Below are 17141 nucleotides of genomic sequence, written 5' to 3'. Positions count from 1 at the left end.
TCTCTGAAAACATCCACTCAATGTGCAGCGGCAGTCAAAAAAGCGAACAGAATGTTAGAAACCATTAGGAAAAGGATTGAAAATAAGAGAGAAAAATATCATAATGCCTCTCTATATATCCATGGTATGCCCACAACTTGAATGCTGCATGCAGTTCTGGTCACCATCTCTCAGAAACGATATATTAGAATTGGAAAATGTACCGAGAAGGGCAACAAAAATGCTATGGGGTATGGAATAACTTCCATATGAAGAGAGATCAAAAAGAGACATACTAAATTGATATGATAGAGGTCTATAAAATTGTGAATGGTGTGGAGAAAGTGAATAAGGCAATGTTATTTATTCACATAACTCAAGAACCAGGGGTCACCCAATGTAATTAATAGGCAGCAGGTTTAAAACAAACAAGAAGGTACTTCTTCACACAACGCACAGTCAATCTGTGGAACTCCTTGCCAGAATATGTTGTGAAGGGCAAAAGTACAAGTGTGTACAAAAAAGCGTTAGACAAGTTAATGGAGAATAGGGTCCATTAATGGCTAGGGCCCAAGATGGTCGGGGATGTAACCCCTTGCTGAGGGTATCTCAAAGCCTCTGACTGCCAGAAGTTGGGACTGGACAACAGGGGATGGATCACTCGATAATTGCCCTGTTCTGTTCAGTCTCTCTGAAGCACCTGGCATTGGCCACTGTTGGAAGACAGGGTACTGGGCTGGATGGACCATTGGTCTGCCCTGGTATCATAGGCGCTGACTTCTTCTGGTGCTGGTGAGTGCTTGACCCCCCTCTGCCCCGACTCCACCCCTACCCTGCCCTGACCCCTCTCACTCCCATTCCAACCCCTTCCCCAAAGTCCCTGCCCCAACTCCACCCCCCCGCCCCATTCGACTCCTTCCCCAAATTCCCATCCCAGCCCCGCCTCGTCCCCTGAGCGTACCACGTTCCCGTTCCTCCCCCCCTCCCTCCCAGAGCTTGCTACAGCTGTTTGGTGGCAGCAAATGCTGGGAGGGAGGGAGGAGTGGAGATGTGGTGTGCTGGGAGGAGGCGGACGCGGAGGTGAGGTGGGGAAGGGTGCAGCGGGCAGCTCAGCTGCTGATGGGTGCAGAGCAGAGTCGGCACCTATGCCTGCTATGGCCATATTTATGCTCTTAAGAGTCCCAAACTCTCTTTAATGAGAACAAAAAGCCATCTCCCTTTTCTGACGCTCTTCTTCAGCCAGGCCTCAGTTCAGCCTGCTGCTCCTTGCTAAGCTCAACAACCTTTGTGCAGGGCTGGTAGGGGGACCCCAGTCCCACCCTTGCAGCTCAGGGCCCTGCACTGCACAACTGGATCAGCTCCCTTACCTGTAATGCGGTCTTCCTGGGGCCACTTCCTACTTTGTCTCTTTACTTCCCCTCTGGATCTCCCAGTCACTTCCCTGGTTAGTCAGGGTCTCTCCCAGGCCTCCCTGCCTGGAGAGCTTTTCTTTTTCAGTCCTTTCCCTGCAGCTTTCTTTTCCTGCTCTGAGCTAGCCCACTGCTCAGTCAGGGCCCACAGGATCCTTCTTGTGCCCTACAGTCTCCTCCCACCAGCTCTTTCCCCAGATAGAGCCTCCCAACACGTAAACCCAGCTCCTTTCATACAGGAAGCCTCGGATTCCTCACAGGTGGGGCTTGTCCTGTAATCAGGGCTGGGTTAGTCCCAGGCTCTCCAGCCCACAGGCAAGCCACCCTGCTACATGCCCCCCTTGCTGTAGTATCTGTACACCTCACATTCTAATGTATTTATCCTCACAACACCCCTGGGAGGTAGGATGCTGCTATTATCCCTGTTTTGCTGGTGGGAAAGTGAGGCACAGAGGGATTGTTTCATATAACTTCATAGATGTAAAGGCCAGAAGGTACCATTAGATCATCTAGTTCAGTGGCTCCCAAACTTTAACAACCTGTGAACCCCTTTCACTAACATGTCAAGTCTCACAAACCCCCTCCTAAAAATGAATATTTCCAGGGATTTTCTCCTTTACCTGAGTATAAACTATAAAAGCAGTGATCTTGGAAATATAAAATTTGTTTTTATGACATGCTGATTACACACTATTTACTATTATCATTTATCATTACAGTATTTTTATTACATTATGAAAATAGCAACACTCTTCCAAGATCTCACTTTCGTAGCTTGTGTCACTTTGAATAAGCCTGTGTGGAAGTAGAGCAAGAGTCAGGCTAGCTGTAACCCTAATAACGGGAGATTTGAGGAAGCGAGGATTCTGTGAGGCGAGTGGGAAAGAACTGTGTGAGAAGTTGTTGTGATCTTGTGTCAACAATGAGGAATGTAGACTAGCGTCTAAATAGAGGTGAGAAAAATAAGATATCAAGATGACCTATGTATAAACAAAATGCAGCTGTTGCTTATTATTGTATGTAACAAAAGGTATAAATGCTTGCTGTAATTGTTTACCTGTGGAGAGACCTGCCTAGGACTGGGGCAACCCTGTGTCCTAGGGCACTCCCTCCCTCTATACAATTGTAAAGAGAAAATAAAGTATCTGACTCTGCTGCACCCAACCAAAAAGTGAGAACTAAGCATTTCTCTGACACCTGTTATAAGACAAGGCTCCTATGTTTCATCAAGGAGTATCAGATGTGAAACAGCAGGAAGGTATTTAAGAAGCCAACTCAAAGAGTTCCTCCTACACAAGCATTCCGGTCTTGAGCAGTCCAGGCAAACAACAGACGTTACAACAAAGCTTAAACTTGTTCTTCATCATAATTTTAAAAACAATACTAGCTGCCTATTTAATTTTAAAAACAGCAAAAAATATCCACCTCCCTTTCCATTTCTTATAAGGAGTCTTGAAATTTAAACCTCCTCAGTGTGATAGACATGCGTGCTTTGATCTGCTTAGCTCTTGGAAGTCCAGGGGCTCCAAGCTGCTGGCCCCGTGCTGCCCAGGGTCTCTAGGGACAGCTCTATCTGCCATTAGGGATTTTTTTCTGAGAACCTCCTGTAACATTTCACGAACTCCACTTTGGGAACCACGGCTCTAGTCTGACCTCCTGTATAACACAGGTCAGAGAATTTCATCTAGTTACTCCTGTACTAGCTCAGTACCTTGTGTTTCACTAAAGCATCTTCCAGAAAGCGTTCAGTCTTGATCTGAAACACACATTTACTGCGCAAAGCTATGTCTGAGATGGAGAAGGGACTCCCAACAGAAGGGATTCACAGCCAGTGCAAACCCAACCAACTCACTAACGCTTTGGGCTCACAGCACAGTGAGTAAAGTTACTCAAGTGCTAATAAGGGGCTTTTTCAAATCTGATGGGCTGTTAACAGCAGATAACATTTTCTTTGGAGAAAATCCACATTCAACAACACACCAACAATGAGCCGTTATGTTCACATACCACAGGCTCTTCTACCTCCTCAAGTCAGGTTTTTTTTTTAACCTAGTTGACAAAGCCCATCCTATACACTGTTCCTACCTTTCAGGGGAGGGCTCTAAAATCTTCCCACTTGCCCCATTTGTTAAGCTGCAGAAATGTCTTTATTTAGTGACATTTGAATGCATTACAATTGAAAGGTTAACATTTTCCACTGTGGCTACCATCAGTGGTAGCAACATAAGGAGCTCTTGTATAGACTGGCTTCCTGTAGTTCAACTGCCATGTTATGCAACCTTGCTCAAAGCAGGTCTACTCTGGACAACTTCAGCCATAGCTTCAGCCATCTGAAGTACTGCTCCTTCAGTGTGTCCTTCAGAGGATCCTCCACATTCTGCCCTCCAACTTTCTGTAGGGGAATTCTACAGGGCTTTGCCCTCGGTCCCTCTGTCTTCTCCCTCTGCACCTCATCTCTGGGTAGTCTCATCCATAAACAGAAATTAAACTATCATCTTTATGCTGATGACTCCTAGATCTACATCTCTTCATCAGACCTGCTTTCTTCTATCCAAATTAAAAGGTCAGCCGGACTCTCTGGCATCTCCTCATGAATGTCTAGCCATCACCTCATGTTTAACATGGTTAAAAACAAAGCTCTTATTCCCAGCTCACCCCACTACTTCCCCTCTCAATCACTGTAAACACTACCACCATCCTGCCTGTCACTCAGGCCTGTAACCTGGGCATTATCTTCAACCTGAACATCTGTCCAGGTTTTCATATCCAGGCTATGACTAATATTTGATGATTCTTCTTTCATAACATCTCTAAGATGAGGCCTTTTCCAGCCATCCACACAGCTAAAACTCTCATAATCTTGTACCTTCATTACTGAAACATCCTTAAGAACATAAGAACGGCCATACTGGGTCAGACCAAAGGTCCATCCAGCCCAGTATCCTGTCTTCCGACAGTGGCCAATGCCAGGTGCCCTAGAGGGAGTGAACCTAACAGGTAATGATCAAGCGATTTCTCTCCTACCATCCATCTCCACCCTCTGACAAACAGAGGCTAGGGACACCATTTCTTACCCATTCCTTCTTTTTGGCCTTGACAAATGCACTCTTGCCTCACTCATAGCCATTCAGGGCGCAGCTGCAATGATCATTTCCCTAGCCTGTTGCTTTGACCACGTCACTCCTCTCTGTACATTCTTCCACTGGCTCCCCTTTCTCTATTGTATCAAACATAAGCTATTTGTCTTTACTTCAAGGGCCTTTGTGGCCTATCCACAACTTCATTTATCAGTCAGTATTGAAAGGTTTATTTCAGCTTATGATCAGCCCAGGATACCAGCCTCCATCTTCACTTTTCTGAAAATCTAACAAGCCCCTTCATTCTTTCACTTCTGTTGCCTCTCGTGCTTGAGAGGAACTTCCCATCAACATGTGCTAGCTTTTAATTTTCCCTGGGGTTACTCAATGCCCACTTAACCCCAGACCCTACCTCTTCTCTTAAATCTCCACCCCTTCCCACTTCCACTCCACCCCCATCTCCAAGGCCCTACCCCTGCCCGCCTATTCCTGCCCCCATTCCTCCTCTTCCCCACCCCCTTCTGCCCCTTACCTGAGCGCACCCCCTCCCTTCCAGCACCTCCCGTACACCGCTGAACAGCTGTTCTGCAGCATTCAGGAGGCTCCAGGAGGAGGAGTTGATCGGCAGAAGCCACAGGTGGATGGGAAAGGGCGGGAGGGATGGGAGCTTGGCTGCTGGTGGGTGCTAAGCACCCATGGATTCGGTGCCTATGCCTGTAAACATCCATCAAGCTATCTTATTATCCATTTTCAAAACCCCCTTAAAACTCTCCTTTGTTGCAATCCTGCAAAAAAATAACTAAACGTGTTGACCAATATTAGTCCATTATTTCCTTGTACTCCCCTATCTGTCTGTCTCCATCTATTGTTTCTTGTTTTATACAAAGATTGTAAGCTCTTTGGGGCAGGGATCATCTTTGTACAGTGCCTAACACAGTGGGGCTCCGGTCCATGACTAGGGTTCCTGGGCACTATGGTAATAAAAATATTAACAAGGGATGAGTCTATAAGAACCAATAGTCAAACTGAGAAATAAAAATGTGGTAATACTATCTATGTCCTAATTACCATAGTAATGGAGTGCTTCGTAATCTTTAATGTATTTGCGTTCATAATGTCTGGATGATGTAGGGCAGGGCCATTATTCCATTCATTTTTCTGAGTTAATCGCATGAGTTAACTGCAATTAATCAACAGCCCTGGTACTTATCTAATTCATCATTTAGGGTCTGACCCAAAGCCCACTGAAATTAACAAAACTCTCTACTGACCTCCATGGACTTTGAATCAGGCTTCTAGTACTGCAGTTCTCAAACTGTGGTCCACAGAGCACCTGCTGTTGGTCTGTAGAAAGTTGTATATTCATATGGTGCCAGATCTTCCTTATTTCTAGTTACTCAATTGCATTAAAAGACAGCTACAAATACATTAGACATTATCTTCTTTACTTTTCCATGTTAGCAATTGCTATTTGGCCAGTTTTTCTACTGCCTTAGCTTTTTTATTGCAGTGTGCTTGGTTGTTTTCACTTAAAGTGTGCCAATCTTCTAACTACCAGGAGCAGGTGCCTGTCACATGGCTGGAAGCGCTGCTGGCGCAGCAGATGGTGGTGATGGTTGTGGGTGCCTGAGAGGAGAAGAGGAGGTGGAAGGATGCCTGGTAGGGCAAGTGGGGGGCAGGATGGTGGGGTGCCTGGGATGAGTGGGGGAGGCTCAGGGGTATGAAGACACTTGGAAAGGGAAGAGGAGAGTCAGGGCCGGGGTATGGGCTGCCTGGGAAGAGAAGGAGGGTCAGGGCCATGGAGATGGGGGGATACCTGGGAAGAGAAAAGGAGAGTCTGGGTGGTGGTGGGGACACCTGGGAGGTGCAGGCTGGTGAGGGTGCCTGGGAGGGGAAGAGGAGGGTCAAGGCCTGGCCGTGGGAGAGTCAGGGGGGTGGTGGGGACACCTGGGAGGTGCAGGCTGGTGAGGGTGCCTGGGAGGGAAAGAGGAGGGTCAAGGCCTGGCCGTGGGAGAGTCAGGGGGGTGGTGGGGACACCTGGGAGGTGCAGGCTGGTGAGGGTGCCTGGGAGGGTCAAGGCCCGGCCGTGGGAGAGTCAGGGTGGTGATGGGGACACCTGGGAGGTGCAGGCTGGTGAGGGTGCCTGAGAGGGGAAGAGGAGGGTCAAGGCCCGGCCGTGGGAGAGTCAGGGTGGTGATGGGGACACCTGGGAGGTGCAGGGTGGTGAGGCTGCCTGGGAGGGGAAGAGGAGGGTCAAGGCCGGCCGTGGGAGAGTCAGGGGGGTGGTGGGGACACCTGGGAGGTGCAGGCTGGTGAGGGTGCCTGGGAGGGGAAGAGGAGGGTCAAGGCCTGGCCGTGGGAGAGTCAGGGGGGTAGTGGGGACGCCTGGGAGGGGAAGAGGAGGGTCAAGGCCGGCCGTGGGAGAGTCAGGGGGGTGGTGGGGACACCTGGGAGGTGCAGGCTGGTGAGGGTGCCTGGGAGGGGAAGAGGAGGGTCAAGACCCGGCCGTGGGAGAGTCAGGGTGGTGATGGGGACACCTGGGAGGTGCAGGCTGGTGAGGGTGCCTGGGAGGGGAAGAGGAGGGTCAAGGCCTGGCCGTGGGAGAGTCAGGGGGGTGGTGGGGACACCTGGGAGGTGCAGGCTGGTGAGGGTGCTTGGGAGGGTCAAGGCGCAGCCGTGGGAGAGTCAGGGGGATAGTGGGGGCACCTGGGAGGTGCAGGCTGGTGAGGGTGCCTGGGAGGGGAAGAGGAGGGTCAAGGCCTGGCCGTGGGAGAGTCAGGGGGGTGGTGGGGACACCTGGGAGGTGCAGGCTGGTGAGGGTGCCAGGGAGGGGAAGAGGAGGGTCAAGGCCTGGCCGTGGGAGAGTCAGGGGGGTGGTGGGGACACCTGGGAGGTGCAGGCTGGTGAGGGTGCCTGGGAGGGGAAGAGGAGGGTCAAGGCCTGGCCGTGGGAGAGTCAGGGGGGTGGTGGGGACACCTGGGAGGTGCAGGCTGGTGAGGGTGCCTGGGAGGGAAAGAGGAGGGTCAAGGCCTGGCCGTGGGAGAGTCAGGCGGGTGGTGGGGACACCTGGGAGGTGCAGGCTGGTGAGGGTGCCTGGGAGGGTCAAGGCCCAGCAGTGGGAGAGTCAGGGGGGTAGTGGGGACACCTGGGAGGTGCAGGCTGGTGAGGGTGCCTGGGAGGGGAAGAGGAGGGTCAAGGCCTGGCCGTGGGAGAGTCAGGGGGGTGGTGGGGACACCTGGGAGGTGCAGGCTGGTGAGGGTGCCTGGGAGGGGAAGAGGAGGGTCAAGGCCTGGCCGTGGGAGAGTCAGGGGGGTGGTGGGGACACCTGGGAGGTGCAGGCTGGTGAGGGTGCCTGGGAGGGAAAGAGGAGGGTCAAGGCCTGGCCGTGGGAGAGTCAGGCGGGTGGTGGGGACACCTGGGAGGTGCAGGCTGGTGAGGGTGCCTGGGAGGGTCAAGGCCCAGCCGTGGGAGAGTCAGGGGGGTAGTGGGGACACCTGGGAGGTGCAGGCTGGTGAGGGTGCCTGGGAGGGGAAGAGGAGGGTCAAGGCCTGGCTGTGGGAGAGTCAGGGTGGTGATGGGGACACCTGGGAGGTGCAGGCTGGTGAGGGTGCCTGGGAGGGGAAGAGGAGGGTCAAGGCCCGGCCGTGGGAGAGTCAGGGTGGTGATGGGGACACCTGGGAGGTGCAGGCTGGTGAGGGTGCCTGGGAGGGGAAGAGGAGGGTCAAGGCCTGGCCGTGGGAGAGTCAGGGGGGTGGTGGGGACACCTGGGAGGTGCAGGCTGGTGAGGGTGCCTGGGAGGGGAAGAGGAGGGTCAAGGCCTGGCCGTGGGAGAGTCAGGGGGGTGGTGGGGACACCTGGGAGGTGCAGGCTGGTGAGGGTGCCTGGGAGGGAAAGAGGAGGGTCAAGGCCCGGCCGTGGGAGAGTCAGGGGGGTGGTGGGGACACCTGGGAGGTGCAGGCTGGTGAGGATGCCTGGGAGGGGGAGAGTCAGGGGGGTGGTGGGGACACCTGGGAGGTGCCTCGAAGAGGAGCGTCGGGTGGAGACGGGGTGCTAGGAGGGTCAGGGCCGTGGCGGCGCGGGGAGGGGACGCCAGGGAGGGTCATGCCGCTGCGTGGCCGTGGCCGGTCTCTCGGGGACGGGGAGCTGGGTTGGACTCGCGGGTCCTAGTCCCGCTCCCGCGGCCGTAGGCGGGGTAAACTCTCCTCCCCATTCCAGTTGCCAAGGGAACGGAATGCAGCAGCCTCCGGCGTCACGTGAAAAGGCTTCCTCACGTGACCGGTAAACAGGAGTCGCGGGCTGGTGACGTTTCCAGAGGGAGGCTCTCCGGTGCCGGGGCGCAGGGCGATGACGTAGACGGGGGGTCGGCCAGCGGCGGGGATGGAGGAGAAGGAGCAACTGCGGCGTCAGATCCGCCTGCTGCAGGGTGAGGGGCGCTGGGCCGCGAGGGAACGGGTCCGAGTCCGAGTCGCTGTGTCCAGCGTCCGCCCCCGGGCTGTTGGGCCTGAGGATGGCCCTTTTGCCCCCCCGTGGGCGCGTTACCCACCCCCGGCCCCCGGTCCGTCGCAGCACCGCCCCCCCCGTGGGCGCGTTACCCACCCCCGTCCCCTGCCCCGTCGCAGCACCGCCCCCCCCGTGGGCGCGTTACCCACCCCCGTCCCCTGCCCCGTCGCAGCACCGCCCCCCCCCCCGTGGGCGCGTTACCCACCCCCGTCGCAGCACCGCCCCCCCGTGGGCGCGTTAACCACCCCAGCCCCGTCGCAGCACCCCCCTCCCGGTGGGCCCGTAATTCACCCCCGCCCCCCGGTTCGTCGCAGCACTGCCCACCCGTGGGCGCATTACTCACCCCACGGTCCATCGCAGCACCGCCCCCCCACGGGCCCGTTATTCACTCCCGGTAGGGCCGCCGCCGGGTCCCGTTACCGCCGCTACGCCACGTCCCCCCCCGCCCCCCTCCAGGTTCGTTACTGTCTGTCTGTTGTCGCGTCGCCCCCTCGGTCTGGTTACCCCCGCCTGCTGCTGTCCGCCCCCCCCCCAAGTCTGCCAGTGTTCTGCTCCCTAGTCCTGTTACTACTTCCCCAGTCTACTGCCCTGCCGCACCTCAGTCCTGTCCCCCCGCTGCGGTGCGAGGGGCCCACCTACTTACCTGCAGTAAGGGGGGAGCTGACCTGCTGCGACACTCATTTTCCCCGAGCTTCTTGTCCTTGGTTCTGGGATTGGGTCGTGTGGCCCCTAAGTCTGGGCCGTGATGCAAAGAGTGGGCACCTTCCTTACCTCCCCTGGGATCCCTAAAGGCTCCCCCAGTCTCTCAGGTCCTTTGCAGAGAGGCTGGGACCTGTTTGTGTGGCCTTGCCTAGCTCCTGGTGAAAGACACCAGCTGAGCTCCCGTGCCTGAGCTGAGGGGTGCCTTGCTTTGCGGGTTGCAAGGTTGATTTTTCTAATTTGCAGTGCTAGAAACCCCACCTTGGGTCCTGCAAATCCACTTGTGCTTTCATCTTTGACTGAAGGTACCTCTAGAGAACAAAAACCCCAAACCCATGGCAGTGAGTCTTAGGGTATGGCTACACTCGAAACTTCAAAGCGCTGCTGCGGGAGCGCTGCCGAGGCAGCACTCTGAAGTGTGTGGTCGCAGCGTCAGCGCTGGGAGAGAGCTCTCCCAGCCCAGCACGTACTCCACCTCCTCATGGGGTTTAGCTTGCAGTGCTGGGAGCCGCGCTCTCAGCGCTTGGGCACTGTTTACACTGGCGCTTTACAGCACTGTACCTTGCAGCGCTCAAGGGGGTGTTTTTTTCACACCCCTGAGCGAGAAAGTTGCAGCGCTGTAAAGCACCAGTGTAGCCAAGGCCTCAGAGCCCAGGCCAGCTTGGGCACATACCACAGGACTAAAAATAGCAGTGTCAATGTTCCTGCCTTGGCTCTGAAACCCAGTGAGAGGGGTGAGTCTCAGGACCTGGGTTCCAGCCCAGGCCTGAACATATACAGTGTTGTGTTTAGTCCCAGGCTCTGAGATGCTGCAACACACATTTTTCTTTGCAGTGTAGACAGACCAACACTGTCTGAGTTGAACACAACCAGATACATCTGATCTCATATGACTAATTTTGCACCACCACAGGTATGCATGGAGCTGTACACACAAGTAAGATGACTTGGTCCTTGCTCTGAGGATCTCATAATTTTATTAAATGTAATACAGACTAAGTGTGGTTCTGCGAGGTGGAATGAAGAGCATCAGCAAAAGTCATGAGATTTTATTTGTGTTTTGATGTGTGTCTTGTTGCTTCTGGATTTTGAAGTACATTTCAACATCAATGGAGCAGTTTGTGGGCAGGGAGTTTAGCTGGCAGGTCAGCTTATATTGCCTTTCTGCAGCTATATGGTCTAGTTTTTGACAGCAGGAAAAAGGTGTTTTCTTTGTCAAAGCACACAGAAATCCCTCGTAATAACACGGGGCTCAGATATAGTCCTTTGTTAACCCCTTTCATCTGAAGATCCCAAAGTGCTTGCATCCGAAGAAGTGGGCTGTAGCCCATGAAAGCTTTTGCTCAAATAAATTTGTTAGTCTCTAAGGTGCCACAAGTACTCCTGTTCTTTTTATAAATATTGATATTTTACAAGTCTCGCAATACCTCCACCCCTGGAATCATATTCATCCATATTATTGTTAATAGGGAAATTAAAGCACAGAGACATGAAGTGATTTGCCCAAGTGACTCACATGCACTGTTAATCAGTGGTGGAGATGGGATTAGATCTCAAGCCTCCTGACTCTTAGTCTCTTGCTTTAATAATAAGTCTACCCTTCCTTTCCTAGACCAAATTATAAGCACCTCTATAGGGGACTATGTTGTGCTGTATATGAGCAGGATCAGATTAGAGTTGCTAGGCAATCTCCGCTATAAAGGGGCTCAGAGATGCAATGGTGAAAGCTAAAAAGATACCTATAAAAGAAATAAGCAGTAAGTTTTCTCCCCTTCTTGTCTGTCCCCCCTCCTTCCGCCACCCTCACCATGAGTGATCTACCGGAGCAATGATCAGAGTAGTTGATTCTAGACTGGTGCATGTAAGAGGAACTAAACATGGCCAGAAGGTGGGATGATACAGTATTTGATTGCTGTGTAAAGATCCACAATAAGAAATCTGTAATCATTACATAGCTCAGCTTTTCTTCCAGCATTAGTGATGATGTCGGAAACCTACTGAGCATGAGAGCCCATGTAGAACAGGTGTTTGTCATCACATTGCACTGAAATCAGTTTGCATAACTTGCTGTTGCAAGACTGTTCTGGAAGATGCAACTAACAGGGGTGGTTTTGCTTTCTTCAGGTCTCATAAATGACCATAAAAACATCCATGGAAATGCACCAGTTCCCCCGCCCTCCAGGACTCCAGGGTGGAGAAATCCCAGGCAGACTGCCTTCAACAGTCAGGGAGCATTCTCTGCAAGATATTCTCAGCAAACTCCGAGGGATTTCCAATCACATCAAGGTAACTCCTGGAGGAAAAAATACTCCCTTGTAAACAGAGCGCCTGCACGAACACATCATCCTGGAAGCAGTGCATCTGCTAACGCACTTCAGGCTTTTGTGAGCCAAAGGAATAGCCAGCCTCCGGGACCACAGGGAACCGGCTCGGAAAGGCAAGTGGGCTTAGCAACAGGTGATATAGTCGTAGGAGTCAAACTGCCACAGAAGACTAGCTCAGCCTTGGACAATAGAAATGTTAGTGAGTTGGGATCCCAGCAGGGTTCCTCTGGGATGAAAGCAGCCATAGCTGCTCCAAAAGGAAGTGAAAAGGTCCATGAAAGTTCTAGCTTTCAAAGTGTTGCTCAAAAAGAGGACAAAGAATCGTCTCTCTCTGTCTCCCAGAGTTCATTGCACCAACCTGCTGGTGCTGGAGGCAGAGATGACGTAAGCCCAGCATGTATGAAGGAACTGGGCAAACTTCGGACTGTGAAACTAGCTAAAAGTGCTACTGAGTTACGTGACGTTATCAGTGAAAGTGCCATAGCATTAAAATCCAAGGCTCAACAGCCTTCAGCTCTGTCTGATCGAGAATCAGGCTGGCTGGTAGCCTGGAAGAAGCCAGTAGCACAGGTTCCAGCTCACTGTAGTTCAGAGCAAGTCACGGCAGGAAGAGATACTTTGAAGGAGACAAAGACCCTTGGAAAATCTGAGGCATGCACAAACTCAATTCAGGCTGTGACTTCAGAGGTTGGGATAAACCCAGTGAAGAACCAGTTTGCAATACCACACAAGCTGTCCAATTTCCAAAGACCTGCCTCGACGCCAGTCTCCAGTAAAGCTTCTAAGTTCAGGAAAACCAACTATACCTGGATAGCAAATCCTAGTAAATGCCCCCGTGCTGTAAAGAGATGGACCAGCCCTAGAGCTTCTGAAAGCACTAGGAAGCTTTCTGTGGGAGCAGAGAGAACTGCTAAACCACTGCCAAAGGGAGACTTAGGAGCAAAGCAGAAGAAATCCGGAGTGCATTTGAAGCTGGATGCCTCTCCTAGTAAATACAAATGGAAAGCATCCAGCCTACAGCCACCTTCTTCAACTTCCAAGTCAGTGTTCAGGTGGCAGTCTGAGGGACGAAAGGAGGCTGGAGTCTCCCAGGCTTGCAGAGCCAACTTTGGCCTTCAGACTCTAAGCAACACATCCATTGGTCATGATGGGTTGAAGTCATCTTTCAACGATGCTGCACTTTCCACTTATAAAGTGAAGAGCCAGACCAAAATCATCAGGAGAAAGGGGAGTTGCTGGTAAGTTACTAGTTGTCTAAAGTTCTGTAGCTGGTACTAACCTTCTTTGCACTTCTCCTGGGGCCAGTTCCTACTTTCATTGAAGTCCCTAGGAGTCTTGCCATTGACTTCAATGGAAGCAAATACTCAGTTATTTACATTGTAAGCTCTTTGGAACAGGGACCCTCTTTGTGTTCTGTGTACAGTGTGTAGCCCAGTGAGGTCCTGATCCATGATTGGGATTGCTAGGTGCTATCGCACTATAAAGAAATGCTTGCTGCTTCCTTTCCAAACACGGGACTTTCAGATCAGCGTGAAATATGCTGTTTTTGAGAGGTGAGAGTCCTTAAACTTCAGCTGCTTTATTTCCCACAAACAACTGCTATTTCCTTTCCTTTTTCCCCAACTGTATCCTCCTCCAAATATATATTGCCAACAGCTCTTATTAGAGACCTACAATAATAAGCCAGTATTCAGTGGGGGAAAAGAAGTCAGTAAGGAAACAGGTTTCAGAGAGGTAGCCATGTTAGTCCAGGGGCGGGCAAACTACGGCCTGGGCGGCCACATCCTGGCCTTCAGACCTTTTAATCTGGCCCTTGAGCTCCTCCTGGGGAGTGGGGTCCAGGTCTTGCCCCGCTCTGCGCGGCTCCTGGAAGCAGCAGCCTGTCCCCCCCTCTGGCTTCTATGCGTAGGCTCAGCTGGGGGCTCCACACGCTGCCCCTACCCCAAGCACCGCCCCCACAGCTCCTATTGGCTAGGAACCACAGTCAATGGGAGCTACAGGGGTGGTGCCTGCAGACGGGGCAGCACGCAGAGCTGCCTGGCCATGCCTCCGCATAGGAGCCGGAGGGGAGACATGCTGCTGCTTCTGGGAGCTTCTTGAGGTAAGTGACGCCTGGAACTTGCACCCCGACCCCTTCCTGCGCTCCAACCCCCTGCCCTCCAAACCCCTTTGTCCCAGCCAGCACCCTCCTGCACCCCCAACCCCTCATCCCCAGCCCCACCCCAGAGCCTGCATCCGCACCTGAAGCCCTCACCCCCTCCCGCACCCCAACCCCAATTTCATGAGCATTCATGGCCTGCCATACAATTTCCATATCCAGAGGTACCTTACTAAGTTGGGGGTCAGTGCTAATGAGGCCAATTCAGTCAGGGTGGATGTGGCCCATTCCCAGCCATTGACACGAAGGTGTGAGTATCAACAGAGGATGATTTTTTTGTACTCACACCTTCGTGTCAGTGGTTGAGAATGGGCCACATCCACCCTAACTGAACTAGCCTTGTTAGCACTGACCCCCCACTTGGCAAGGCAACTCCCATCTTTTCATGTGGTGTATTTATACCTGCCTGTATTTTCCACTCCATGCATCTGATGAAGTGGGTTCTAGCCCACGAAAGCTCATGCCCACATAAATTTTAGTCTCTAAGGTGCCACAGGGACTCCTAGTTGTTTTAGTAAGGAAAGAGGTTTCAGTTTCAGGCTATGAATTTGTTAGATGTAGGGGATGAGGAGGGGAGAAGGAATGATTTCAGTTAATTGTTTTATCATGCCTCTCACCCCAGAGTGTTTTACACGTTTTATATGCAGATGGATCTGAAGAAGTAGGCAGCAGCTCATCTGTGTACAACACTCCACATTACAGTGGGGTGAAGGGATATCCAGGACAAAAGTCTATTTATACAAAAAGTACCGTGGGATTGTTATCCCATGGCATGTCTAGCATGATACCATCCCTTGGGCCTGGGCGTGCCTTGTCTCTCTCTTCAAGAATTTTTGGAGGTGCTTTTATAATTTCCCATAGATTTGAAGTTGACAAGGATCCATGTCCCCTTGGTGGTCGTGCAGTTTTCCTGGATGCCTCTAGTAGAGTACAATGTGCAGGAGCAGCAGAACTATCCAGCACAATTCATATGCAATGAAATTTCTGCTGTGGGCACATCTGTTAAGTGTAATGTACAATAGGAGTGGAAATAAACAGATGTGAAGGGAAAAAGCATGTGGGCTAAGTCACACATTCAGGGAAGTGGCACAAGTTGGACTGATGGTCTAATGCAGTGCTTCTCAAAGTCAGGCCACCGCTTGTTCAGGGAAAGCCCCTGGCGGGCTGGGCTGGTTTGTTTACCTGCCGCCTCCGCAAGTTTGGCCGATTGCGGCTCCCACTGACCATGGTTCGCCGCTCCAGGCCAATGGGGGCTGCGGGAAGTGGCGCGGGCCGAGGGATGTGCTGGCCGCTGCTTCCCGCAGCCTCCATGGCCTGGAGTGATGAACTGCGGCCAGTGGGAGCCTCAGTCGGCTGAACCTCCAGACGCCGCAGGTAAACAAACTGGCCCGGCGCGCCAGGGGCTTTCTGTGAACAAGTGGTGGCCCATCTTTGAGAAGCACTGGTCTAATGGCAACAGATTTGAGATCAGGACCAAGCTGTGTCTCACTTCTTAAGCTAGTGAGCTATGAAAGCACTGTGCAGGCATTGTCATGGGAAGGGTGTGCTCTGTATTGCTGAGTTTAAAAAATATATATATGGAGATATACCGATCTCATAGAACTGGAAGGGACCCTGAAAGGTCATCGAGTCCATCCAGTCATCCTTCACTAGCACGGCCAAGTACTGATTTTCCCCCAGATCCCTAAGTGACCCCCTCAAGGACTGAGCTCACAACTATGGGTTTAGCAGGATAATGCTCAAACCACTGAGCTGCATCAATAAACTAGAGATACACAGAATGAACTTGAAAATTTTGGTTTCACTGATTTGTCCAGGGCCACGCAATAAGCCAGTGACAGAGCTTAGGTTAGAATTTGGGGGCATCTGGCCCTTACTCCCATGTCCAAGCTGATCTTTTTGTCCATCTTTTACTAATCTCCCCACCGTGCTTTGGCGATGTCTCCACATGAGTGGTGCTGAGAAGATGGGGTCCGTGGGGTGAGGTGAGGAGAGTTTGGGGTCTGCTTGCTTATTGCTTTTGCCTGGCTTGGCCTGATCTTCTCAGCCCTCTTAAGAACATCCTCCTCCTCCAACAGCTATAGTAGGGGAGAGACTGGGAGTGATGGGGGATACCTAGATGTGAATTGAGTTGTCAAAGAGTGCTGTCTCTCTTCATGCTTTCCAGCAATTGGTCAAATTTGCCCTTTCACCTGGCATTACCCATCAGCATATTTCCATTGCTCTTACTAGAGAAGCACTGTAGTTCAAAGGATAAGGTATCAGACCGGGAGTCTAAACCCAGCTGTGCTACTGTCTCCCTGTGTTAGTGGAGAAAGGAGAGAACAGATAGTTGAAGGCAGGGAGTTGTGTTTGATACCTTTGTGGTCCCTTTTAAAACTCCCTGTGTTGCATTCTTTGCAGTTCCCCAACAGATAAGAAGAACAACTCCTTTCCCATGATGCCCCTGAAAAGCCACTACTCTCTCAGGAAAAGAAACTCCCTGCGGGGAAGACCTGCACCACTGAAGAGAGCCCTGCCCAAGGAGCTGGTGCAGATCACCAAGCACAGGCTATGCCGACTGCCAGCCTCTAGAATGCACATCCCAGCCAAAGAAGGTGAGAGCTTGGATGTGTGATGATAGAGCTGGAATACTGCATGAGGAGGGACAGTTTTAGGAGTAGGTTTTTGGAAGTAGGAAATGAGCTGCTCATTCCTCAGTGAAGTAAACCTGCTGATCACTGTTGTAGAGTCAGTGTTGAGAAGAGAAGACAGCATAGGATGGGGCCTTCACTCCATCTCAGAGCTTTCTCACCAGGTCCCACTTCTCTAGAGCCTTGCGTTCCCCCATCTTGCCCCCACGTGCACCGTGAAACCTCCCCTCAGGACCACCTCTAATTGATAGCTACTCTAAAGCGCCCCCTTGCTCCTAGGATGGGTTGGCTATACCGTCGGTTAAAGACCAGCTTTTACTGGGCAATGATTGTTTTCAGTACTGTTGTGGCTGGTGACATAA

The 17141-nt window shown here is 52.1% G+C and overlaps 1 protein-coding gene across 3 annotated transcripts in view; it reads left to right on the top strand.

The window, feature by feature from the left end:
* Positions 1-8781: 8781 nt before the first annotated feature.
* ZC3H3 (zinc finger CCCH-type containing 3) overlaps positions 8782-17141 on the top strand; it is a 351980-nt gene continuing 343620 nt past the window's right edge. For all 3 annotated transcript variants that reach the window (XM_030553922.1, XM_030553923.1, XM_030553924.1), the window contains exons 1-3: positions 8782-8888; positions 11789-13226; positions 16550-16743. In XM_030553922.1, coding sequence (XP_030409782.1) covers positions 8843-8888; positions 11789-13226; positions 16550-16743 — 1678 coding nt within the window. In that variant the 5' untranslated portion in view covers positions 8782-8842. The remainder of the gene's footprint in view (positions 8889-11788; positions 13227-16549; positions 16744-17141) is intronic.

Source organism: Gopherus evgoodei, chromosome 2 (genome assembly GCF_007399415.2).
Source record: "Gopherus evgoodei ecotype Sinaloan lineage chromosome 2, rGopEvg1_v1.p, whole genome shotgun sequence".
Taxonomy (NCBI): Eukaryota; Metazoa; Chordata; order Testudines; family Testudinidae; genus Gopherus; species Gopherus evgoodei.
Note: the sequence above shows the minus strand (reverse complement) of the source record. Positions and strands in the feature narration are given on the sequence as shown.